At 35.8% G+C, this 12,091-nt stretch overlaps 1 protein-coding gene across 1 annotated transcript in view; it reads left to right on the top strand.

Moving 5' to 3' along the window:
- Nucleotides 1-5,223: 5,223 nt before the first annotated feature.
- LOC104525028 (tetratricopeptide repeat protein 8-like) overlaps nt 5,224-12,091 on the top strand; it is a gene marked incomplete at its 3' end in the record, with an annotated part of 19,473 nt that continues 12,605 nt past the window's right edge. The window contains exons 1-4 of the mRNA XM_010168076.2: nt 5,224-5,250; nt 8,601-8,721; nt 10,898-10,961; nt 11,116-11,275. Of these exons, the coding sequence (XP_010166378.2) occupies nt 8,637-8,721; nt 10,898-10,961; nt 11,116-11,275 (309 nt within the window). The remainder of the gene's footprint in view (nt 5,251-8,600; nt 8,722-10,897; nt 10,962-11,115; nt 11,276-12,091) is intronic.

Here is a 12,091-nt window from a genome sequence, read left to right as displayed (position 1 = left end):
TGTATACTTTGTATATAATAGAGCTGTTATTTTTACTAAACCTTTGAAAGGTAGTAAACTGCAAGGCTGAACACTGAGGTAATTAGAACTCAGCTAAGTGACATACATTACTTAATTCTCCTGGCTTGCCTAGGAGAATATTATTTTATATCATTCTATATTTATTCTAATGGTAGCATATCAGTTAAAGTGCTGTGGTTGTGCATACTAGAAAAGTGGTCTAAGATTTTTTTTATTTTTTTTTTTAATTAAGAATCCAGGACCATTCTCAGGCAGATTGACTGTTGGTTCCTGAAGTTTGTGGTACTTTTGAAGGTGGAGTGGTAATGAAATCAGTAGTTCCTAAATATCTTGATCAAACTTTATTTCTGTCTTCTTCAGCCATCTACCAGAAAATTATGTTGTCTTCCATCTGTGTGAACTACATTAATAATGTTTTAGTATAACCTGGAGAAATATCTAAAATTAAGTAGGTATCATTTTTGGTACCTAACCCGATATGTGTGGTTTATTATGCTTAAAAAACAAATATCGATTCTAAAACATATAATGGTCAGACGTTTGATGGGAGCACTTCTGCGAATCAGGTGCAAGATTATGTTGTGTTGGGCACGAGGAAAGCAAACAGACACATGACAACATTACAAAAGGTTTGGATTAAGTGAGCTGCTGTGCAGCACAAGGGAATACCCAGCTGCTGTAATCACTGCGCCATCTGTCCTCATCCTTTCTCTAAGCGTGTGCCTCCCAACCTCCGCAACCAGGGAGAGAAGAATTTTGTAAGAACAGTAGCCTCAGTCACTGATATTCAGGGATTCACTTCTTTGAACAGCATGCATTAGGATATGATATAAACCAAGCCACGGAAGATAGTGTCCTTTAAAGGGATGCTCAAGAACGGTTGAGTTAAACTGTGACTGTTACAGGTCAGAACTTTTTCATGCTCAGGCAACTAACCTTGCTTCTCAGGTGTGTAATGTAACAATAAGCAAAGGAAGAGACTAACTGCATAATCTGAGAGTGTTTTAATGCCTGAAAGAGGTGTCCTTGCTTGTTTGAAAGCCTGTCCACTTTTCCCATCTGTCAGCTGGTCTGCTAAATGACTCCTGCTCCATTGCATTCACAACACTGTCACAAAACTATGGGCACAAGACTACACTAGCCTTAGAAGTAGGCATTTTTGCCAGTCACACTTACAAATGTAGTAAGAAATTTTCTTGACCAGTACATCTTGATACATCTCTTGATTTACCTCTCGCTGTACATATAGTGTAGTATTCAGAATATGTTTTCATCATAAGTATAATGATATTTAAGAAGTTCTCCTTTAAGAAAGTGGTAAAAGATGATTTAAAGGTCTCAAAAATAAGTTTACTGATGATCTAATCAATACTTACATGTGCATACATTTAGAAGGTATTGTAATTGCTGTAAAATTCTCTTTGCACTCTGTCACCAGATGCAGTAAGCCTTAAGAGATTTTTAAGGAATGGTGTTGACCTTTTAACCAAGTGGGTATGAAACAGGAATTTTCTTATGCATCAATAGCAAATGCTATGCCATTATAAACTTGGATTCTTAAAGAACACATCAGTGAAATCAAAACATTTTAAAATAAATTATATTTTTCTGAAGAGTTCTTAATGAATAAAATGTGCTGAAAATTTTGATAGAGGAATCAATCTGCTGCTGAGTTAGATTTTATGGAAGACTGAAATATTTTTTATTAGAAATTGTCCTGTGTGTTTCTTCATTTAAGAATTAGGAATATAAATTTTATTGATGGAATGTACTTCTATGCTGATAATCTTATCTCAGGATAGATATAATCTATGTTTTCTATAACTGGGATTTGGGCATACAAACACATAAGCACTGATGTTCAGTTTAATTATTTCCTATTGTAAGCAAACAGGCGTTGTCTTCTATGTTTATACTAATAGCATGACCTAGAGGAAATACAATCCAGAGCTGTCTCTGTTGATCATCCTGATTAGTTACCTAATCTGATTACTCTTCTTTGTGTTCCATATGTCAGATTCAAGGCAATAACCAGCACTGATGTATGAGGCCTGCTGTAGTTTAACAATTAAAAGAAAAAATAAAAATTGCCTAATGTAATTAATAGACATACAGCGGATGTTCTGCCTTTAATTTGATTAATGGTCTACTATGAGGATTTGCTTTTGTTCATTCGTCCTTCTTCTCCCACAGTGAACTTGCAGCTACTATTACTTGCATACTGTTTTTTGTAAGGTCATAATAAAGTTATCACGGATATGTATCTGTACAGGGAAGTTGATTTGAAAAAGCATCTTCAATTGAAATCAGTTATTGGTTCTGAAACTCTGAAACTGAAATCAGAGACTGTGATTATTAAGTTTATGCAAAAAAATTAGTGATACATACAGCGAAGTTATTGTTCCTGGGTAATGTTTTTTCTACTCTTAATCATTTTCAGAATATACTAATTTTAATATTCTGCATGTATTAAATCATACTCACCTGAAATTAACTGTAGAATGAAGCTTTATTAGGATATAAGGTATATAATCTTGTTTCATTCCATCTTCTAGGCTATAAGTATCAAAAGACTTAATTTGTCTAAATATTTTTGGTCTTCAAATAAACTGACTTTACACTTTAATTTTAAAATGCCCTCAGTGGACTGAGAGATCTGGGTTAAATCCTTCCTTCATTACTTTTACAATCTTATTAATTTCAAAGGAGCTTTATATGTGTAAATGAAGAATAAATTTGACCTTTTATTTTGAGATACAAGCTTACAGGGCAACACTATTTGTTAATCCTCTCAAAGAAACCTTTATTCAGAGTCTAGTTCCGTTGGATTACTTGCATGAGTAGCAACTACTGGATCCATGTTAAAATGTATTATATTTTAATGTTAGTTTTTGTTGTTCCTGACTTGTGTTTATTGGGAGGGTTCTGTCACTTGCTTGAGGGTTATTTAAAATCTTAAGTTACTTCTTGCCAAAAACTGAAACAGTGTATTAGGATGTATGAACAATGCATACTATCATCTACCATGATGAGAAAGCAATGTTTTTAGTAAGTATTATTGGTCAACTCTACTTTTTTCCAAAGTGATGAGAGATGTAATTTCCGATTTTATTTTAGTAATATGAATGCTCCTACATATGCAATTTTGTTTTATTTTTGAATTATTTTTAAAGTACTGAACAGTGCCTAAAGTAGGAGACACATCTGTCACATCAAGGCATTTCTGAGTTAGTGTTGACGTAGTATTCCTCACTTTGTCTCCCCTGTAGTTACTGCAGCACATATGGTATGGAAGATCACTTACTGCTCTTAAACCATTTTATGGTACACCATATGTGCTGTAACACTTGGACACAATGGGGTGAAAAATGCAAGATGAAATATCTCAATGTCCTTTTCTTTATTACTTAGAAAGCTATAACAGTTTGGTTTTGGGAAGACAAATACTATAAATAAAGCAACATATTAAAAGAACTTGGAGCTCATTTAATCATACATATAAAATGTAAAGGCAGTTTCAGTGCCTTAGTCAAGCCCAGGTACATCAGACAGTTGATATTAATTAATGTTTAGTTCCATAGAATACTCAATTTATAAACTGTATTATGCATTCTAACACCAGTGAACAAGTTTGTGATTCCAAATATGATCCTTAAAAGGCCACAGACATTTCACGACACTACAGAGGGAAGATGTGAGAGCATCACCAGTCTTCTAGGTCCCTGCTGTCATGGAATTTACTGAGTAAAAATGCTCAGATTGAAAGAAGTCGACCATGTCTCATACTACAAGAGAGAAAGAGAGGGCTTGGCTTTGCCCTTCTCTTGGTGAGACACGAGCCAGCAGTGTGCCCTGGCTGCAAAGGAAGCTAACAGTACACTGGGCAGTGCTTCAGCTTGGGGAAGACGTTGGTGTGATCTAACAGCAGCCTTCTAATACATACAAGGAGGTTATCAAGAAGATGGAGCATGGTGGCGCATGGAGTGAGAGACAGTGAACACATATTGGAACGAAGGCAGCTTTGGCTTGACATAAGGAAAAATGTTTCTCTGTAAGGACAGTCAGGCAGTGGAACAGGTTGCACAGGGGCGTTGTGCAGTCTCCATCCCTGTGAGTTTTCAAGACCCAACTGGACAAAGCTCTGAGCAACCTCAACTGACCTCATAGCAGACCTTGCTTAGGGCAGGGCTTTGGACTAGAGACCTCCTGAAGTCACTTTGTAGTCTGAATTACTCTAAGGTTCTGTATTCAGTCTAATATAGCTGGCTTAAATGTGATAGATTTACACAAGGCCAGAATGTAAGAAATTCTCCACTGCTTCTAGAAGCAGAAATGATGTGACCCTACAAAAGACTAAAGGTGATTTAGAGAAAGTAACATCTAGCTCCCACCTTCCTTGTCTTTCCCTCTAAAGCTAAGTAATATGCTAGAGAGAGGAAAAATTCCTCCCTAGTCCCTGGAAGTGAGCAGCAGAAGCCCCGAAGGATAGTTTAAATATTATATAAACATGATAATTATGCAATAAATTATAATAAGCCACATTTCCTGTTAGTATTTACTCACTTTTACCTCAGGTTTTCAAGCAGATGCAAGTTCCTGCTTTTTGGCTTGAAGGAAACTTCATCTGGTAGTTTTCCTTTTGTTTATTGGACGGTGCAAGAAGCCATTAGTTTAACATTTATTCCACTTAGAGCATTACTGTCCAGAATACAATAAATACATCATTTCTATCATAAAAATTAAAAAAAATTCAACATCTGCAGAAATTTTCTTTTATGTGCTTCAGCGATATCGGTGTGATCGCTGTCAGCAGGTAACAAAAATGCACAAAGATGGATTTTATTACATAGGCATTCTAGAGCCCACGGCCTAATAATCTAGTTAACTTTTTGGAGATTTTGCAGTTTAATGATTCTGTAATGTTAATCTAAGATTTGGCCAACATGATCCAGAAGAAGCAGGAAAGCAAAAGATACCTGAAAATTGTACTTTCTGCAAATCTGCTTTTATTGTGTAAAACATTGATTAGCTCCATAATGTATGTAAATTGGGATAATTTAATAAAATGGGAATTTGGATATATGTGTCAGAGAGAAAATGTTTGTGCAAAATGAGGTGGTCACAGAGTATAATTCAATTTTTTGTTCTTTTTATTGTTTGGCATTTCCATTCCTCAGTTTCTATTTTCTCTCTTTTCAGGAGCCTGATTCTGAGTACACTGTGTTTCAGGTAAAATTCTTTTCATAAATACAGTTACTAGATATGATCATTAGGAAGGATTTCTGATATATTGAATAATACTTGTTTTGTTGTTAAATCCTTAATGGCCTAAGTTTGTTTTTCATCATTGGTAAGGCAGTACATTTGATAAGGGGTATTATAAATAGGCAGCTTTTATATTTGATGGAAGTTTATTTCTCTCATATCTTTTCTATAGGTTTATTCAGCAGTTCAGTAGCTTAGTGCCTTCTAAAAGCTAAATTGCATCTATCTTGAACTGAATGACCTTCATCTGCTGATGAGATTAGGAAAAAGCCAATGTGTGTTTCACAGACAGAACAGTGTTTATGCTCTTAGGGCTCGCTTTCATGTTTCATTTAATGCGGTGTAATGGTGGGCTGTTACCCATGCCCTTCATGCTCCCACAGCTCATGCTCACTGCCTACCTTGTGTAGAGTCTGGTGGTCTTGAAGCTGCATGACGATGCTTTGTGTGAGTGGTGGAAGACTGAGAGTAGTTGATTAGTTTTCACTCTGTCCACATTAGCACTAGATTACTGCAATGGGAAGAACAGTAATGTGCAGATGGTGGCATCTTTTGGCTCCAGCCCAGAGATTAAATGCAATGTGAAATTGCATCTTTAAATACATATAGCTCAATAACATATTTTACAAGTCTTCCATTACATTACAATGAAGTCATGGAAGTTGTTTGCATACAAAATGGTTTCTGTGAAATGCTGCCGGATACCTTCTTGACTTTACGCTTCACAAGGTAGTTGTTGCATTCTGGGGTTTTCATTGTGTACCAAATAAAATTTATGATAATGGAAAGGATTATTGGAGAATGAAACCTCTTAGAAATATGCATTACTCAAATCAGAAAATACATTTAGGTTTAGATTCTAAGTTTATCTTTTTTTAATTTGGTTTTTGGACTTTTCAGGAACAAGAGGAAGACACTTGATTCAGTGACAAACCAGTTCTCAGGAACTAAATTAAAAACACTTTGTTACTTTTCTTTCTGGAGTTTAGGCTTCTTAAGAAATACCATATCATGTTTGCCAAGTTAATGCTAGTTATGTCATAGTTCTAATAAAGTTCTGTGTGACATTTTATGAATAGGTAGCAATTTTTTCATGAATGAAAAGGGTGTCAGAAATTCCATTTAATTATTTTGAAAAAAAGATCTTTTTCCTACATCTCCCTTTGTATTTGTGTGTCAGTATACATTTCTAATTTCTTTTCCCAACTTTGATTTCTCAAATATTCAGCATAACTGTGTGTGTATGCATAGAAATTATACTTTTCATTCTCATGGGTCTTGTAACTAGTAGTTAGCAATTTTGAATTGTCTTCTTGTCTCCCAAGGTAAAGGTCATCTTTCTATAGTTTAAGTAATGAATTTGACATTTTTCTCTCTCGCTGTTTTGATCATAAGTCCTGTAACAAACATTGCTGCAGACAATAATCTACAAACTGATGTTTAATTAACGAATAATATGTGATATTTGAATTTTTTGTTGGCTATGAAGCCTCAGACTAGGAGCTTAAGACTGGAAGAACAGCCTCAGGAATCTATTTTTTATGACAGATATTTGTCCAATAATGACAAAGTGATATGTTGCTTTAAAAAAAATTAACTCATGTTTGTTATTGGAAAAATCATAATGATATACTTATGTCTACGTTAAGAACTGCCCCCAGTTCTAGCAATTAGTGTAGAGAAGTTGCTTCTTTCAGTTCCCAGGAAAAGATCATTACTATAGGCAGCTTTTCTTATCCCTACCAGGAAATTAACCTGTGTTTGGCTATACTGAGAGCTGTAATTTCAGCATATTCCCAATATAGACATGATTATGTTGACTTAAGACATATATGTCTTTGAAAAAAGCAGAGTACCATCAAGGTGTTAAAAATGCAACAAACTAAATATTTCTATAGAATAATGAAAAACAGTTAAGGGTGCTGAACATCTAACTGCATATCTCAATGCTAATTAAAGGTTGTCACCCTACCACATAAGAAGCAACTAAAAGATAATAAAGCAGATCTGGATTATGTCTATTTGGCCTAGATTCAAATCATCCTGCTCTGTTCCTTTCTCTTCATACTTGAACAAAGGTTTCTAATTGCAGTGGATCTGGCTGGCTAAATCTCTCCTTTACCTCTGCTTGGAAAAAAGCACTTTTAAAAAGGAGAGTTAAAAATGTCAACATTTGTAGATATAATTTCTTTTTGATAGACAGTTAATGCATAGAAATATGAGGGAAGTGTAGATGTAGATATAATTTCTTTTTGATAGACAGTTAAAAAATGCATAGAAATATGAGGGAAGTGTAGAGGAAGGGATGGTCTGAAATATGATGAATGAGAAGTGTCCCATTAAATGATTAGTTAAATTATTAAATAAGCCTGAGGTCCAGATCTTCTCCTACCTCTTATTTAAAGAAAAAAAATGTTTTCATGTGCTTGACCTTTACTTCTATTAAAGTAGCATCAGTCTGTTTCTATTTTGAAACATGTCCTTAGCAAACATTAAACATACTTTTCCACCAGACTGCTGTGCCCTGTATCAGAAAAGAAACAAATCTAATTGTTTTGGCAGTGATTTTTACTCTGGAAAATGTATGATGATCTGTTTAACATCTGAAGAAAGATCAGGTATTGGCTTTTATTATGCCAGCTCTATGAGTACATTACAGGCATATTGCGTTGTTCAAGCAGTTGGATCTGCACTTCTTTTGTTGGTACTTCTGTACGGCTGCCACTGGTTTTTCTTTTCCCCATTGATTTGTAGTCTCTATAGTCTACACAAAGCTTGTTACATAGAGTAGAAGCTTTAGATCTTTCTAAAGACTGTTGCTTGTGGATAGTAATGTACTGTATCTTTAAGTGCTGGTTAAAAGATTTTCCTTCTTTCTCTGCAGATGCCTGGGAAGGGTCTTACTTTGCATTACAGCGGTTTACTTACCTTCCTCTCCCATCCCAGTTTAAATAATGTATCTGTGAGTGGTGGGTTGTGGATGGCACTGGTAGCTGAGGCTTTCTTCCAAAGCACAAGATCTCAGAGAGTTGCCTGTGACCTAAATTAGTCATAATTTTTCATGAGGCATGAAACTCTCTCCTCCAAACTCAGTTACTATAGCTGTTCCCCTCCGGAATTGTTGTCTAAAGTCTTGGTCCCCTTTCCACTTCCATCAGGCAACTGATGGATATACCCCACTGTTTAAGTCAATACTTTATTCAAGCCTGTTAAAACTCTGAAGGGAATAATAATTTTAAAATGGCAAAATTGCTGATTAGATTATTTACTTGGTGTCTTGGAGATATTTTACTTTTTTTTTTTTTTATATTCAGGCTGCTTGGAGCCTGAAAACGCGAGCTTTGACAGAAATGGTGTATGTGGATGAAATTGATATGGATGAAGAAGGAATCGCAGAGATGATGCTAGATGAAAATTCTATCGCTCAAGTTGCACGTAAGAATGACTTTCACTTAAATACACTGAAGCAACAAGAGCTCTTTTGTTCAGAGATGTAATCTAGCATAAAATAGTACATACTGAGGTGACCTGTAACCTCGTAGGGCTTTTAGCTATTGCTAGAGGAAGAGTTTTAGATTGTTTTATGGTTGCATGGCAATGTTGAGATACACCACATGATCTTGACATAGTGCTTAGGCCTGTGAGGGGGGGGGTTCAGACAAATAGCATTTTGACAGCTTTTCCTCTACATCACTGTACTCACTAGCTCTTTTCCATCAGTGCATTGATTTCTTTTATGCCTTTGTGGCTTCTTTAGGCACTGTAGGGAACTAGAGAAAAAGACATGCCCTTGATGTACTGTGAATCTCATCCATATATCTGTACTGTAGGCAACAGTCTGACCAAATCTGACATCACCTTTTTGTATCATTTCCTGCAAACATTTTCTGAACTGATTTTCTCTCTTCTGCTTTTCTCTGCTTTTTCCTGTCTTCCTCCCCAGGGCAGTTCTTCATCCCTGTCATTGTTTCTTGTATGCAGCTCTTTTTCAGCTTCATCATTTCCCTTCTGAGTGGGCAGTAATTAGTAGTCTTCTACTACTTTTTGGCATTATTTATATTTTTCTCTGTTTTAGTATATTTCACATCGGAATTTTTATACCTCTTACTAGATGTGGCTCTCAACCACCTACCATGTCAAGGAATTAAAGGGAAGAACTGTACATAGACCAGAACTAATATTTGAAACATTAAAAGCTTTTCTCATCTGGATAGAAGTAGGCAATTGCATATCTATCTGATTACATTTTTTAAAATTGTCATTACATGCTTGATCACATATAAACAGTCAAGCAGTACTCAAGTTGTGTTTGTACATTATGATAATCTAATTACATGTATCTGTCTCAAAACAGCATAACAGTATAATTTAGACTTTTATTTCATTCTATGCCTCCTGTGGTAGAGACCAAGAAAAATCATGTGATTATTATTACTGAGAATTAAGACATTCTGCAAAAATACATTCGTACTATATTTAAACTGAAAAAGGTGATTGTGTCACAGATTTCAAAGCCAGAGCAAATCATTATGATAGTGTAGCCTGTACTCCTGAATCACTGAGATAAGGCTTTGCCATTCATGCTTCAAATCCACTAAATGTGCCTGAGCTAATATATAGTTTTTCAGAAAGTATAAACACTTTCCATAGAGAAAGAACCCCCTGCAGTCTGTAGTAAATTATTAAATTTGCTAGTTTTTATCAGTGTATGCCATATCTTTAGTGGGAATTATCAATTATAGCTCCAGCTGTTGCTTCTTTTTGTACATTGTATGCCTGATATGGAGTCTTTATTTCCAAAGTAAATAGTTAAAACTGTAATTAAGTCATCCAGTGATCTTTTTGATAAGCTAAACAATCTTCTCATTCTGAGGTAAATCTTTTATTTTTTGAGTTGAGTCTTGAAACTGTCTTCTTAACCCTTTCCAATTAATCTGCATGCATTTTCAGTTGTAGTCACCAATCCAGACAACACCAGACAACAGTCTGCTGACACGTAGAAAGTACATTTTTCTTCTACAGCATGATTTTACTTTATTTGTTCATCTGAAGTGTTTTTCTGTTACACTTTATGTAAAAGGTAAGCACAGATATCACTAGAGAGAGTGCAAAGAGGGTGGAGCCAGTCTTTGCAGTGGTGCCCAGTAACAGGACCAGAGGCAATGGGTACAAACTGAAACACAGGAGGTTCCCTCTGAATGTCAGGAAATGGTTTTTTTTACTGTGAGGGTGACCAAGCACTGGCCCAGGCTGCCCAGGGAAGTTGGGGAGCCTTCCTCCTTAGAGATATTCAGAAACCGTCTAGGCAGGGTCCTGGGCAACTGAATTTGGGTGGCCCTGCTTAAACCTGGTTGGACCAGGTGATCTGCAGACATCCCTTGGGAAGGGTAAAAGTGAGAAAACCATGTTCATTGTGTCAGGTTTCTTACAATAGTCTGACAAATTATTAGTAGGACAGTGCAATATTTGGTTTTTGTCTTCTTTGTCTAGTGCTATGGCCCCTCAGCTTGAACAAAGAAATTTCCAGTTTATTGTAAGACACTATTTTTAAAGTCCCCTGGACAAGGGTGTAGTATCTCAATGTGAAGTGAGAAATGCTCTGATTTTATAGGACCAGGAACATCTTTGAAAGTCCCTGGAACTGGCCAAGGTGGGGGCCCCAGTCCAGCTGTTAGGTATGTGATTGTTTATTTTTTAAAAATGTGACTATTTACAAATATGCAAATCCTAAATGTAACTTCTGAAAATGAAATGCTTCAGATATAAGTGTTTAAATTCTCTATCAATAAATACCACTCAACGTAAGGCTAGTGTGCTTAACATCTTCAGGCCAGTAACTCAATCAGGAAGACCTATTACGGGATTCGTGAGACCCAGCACACAAAGTGGACGGCCAGGTACTATGGAACAGGCTATAAGAACACCTCGAACAGCTCTCACAGCTCGTCCAATCACTAGTGCTTCTGGGAGATATATCAGGCTAGGAACGGTAAGTTATTTGACTCTTCTCAGAACAATGCCTTTCTTTGTCGTAGTATCTGGTACCGTGACGTACTTAAAAGCTGCATCTAAACTAAAGTTTGAAGAAGGTAAACATTTCTAATTTGTTGTTCAAATTGTTTTCAAAGTAGAATTTGAAAATATTACTTCTTTTTAGTTTGCTAGTCTGTTTATATAAAAAGTACATAAATTCACAAAGATGCACATAAATTCCAAATTCACAAGTTCCGTGAGACTCATTTTTATTTACTGAAGGCCATGAAGGGACTATGACATGATTTCACCATAAGTATGTTGAAACCTTCGTTTACTACGAAACAATTACTAATCTCTCAGTGTCTGTCACTTCAGAAGATAGAGAAAATAAACTATGTTTGATTTATCCTGTTCTGTAGGCAAAATTAATAAACTGCATCTGGCATGAATATGTAATACAGATTAACATCATATTAGTGGCAAAATTTGATATCATCTCAGTATCATAGGTATGATCTTCCTAAACCTTTCTTGAAGATTTTTTTGTTATGTATCCCAACTGCCTTCAGTCCATCTAACAGTTGCTCCAAGCTTTCCATATGTGCCTACATGCTTAGGCTCATATGGAAATTGGGGAGAGAGGGAAGAAAAAGGTAGTTCCAGAAGGTAATACATGCAACCTCTTTCAGGGACTGTGTAGGAGTAGGGCAAATTCCTGGCTTTCAGAAAAGGTGAAATTCAGTAATAAGAGTCTGTACTGCAGACAGTAGTGAGCAATGCATCTACAAATGCTTTGTTTGCTTGGTTGGGAGTTTTTTGTATACTACTA

This window comes from Antrostomus carolinensis, unplaced genomic scaffold (genome assembly GCF_000700745.2).
Source record: "Antrostomus carolinensis isolate BGI_N321 unplaced genomic scaffold, ASM70074v2 scaffold15115, whole genome shotgun sequence".
In the NCBI taxonomy this organism is placed as follows: Eukaryota; Metazoa; Chordata; class Aves; order Caprimulgiformes; family Caprimulgidae; genus Antrostomus; species Antrostomus carolinensis.
Note: the sequence above shows the minus strand (reverse complement) of the source record. Positions and strands in the feature narration are given on the sequence as shown.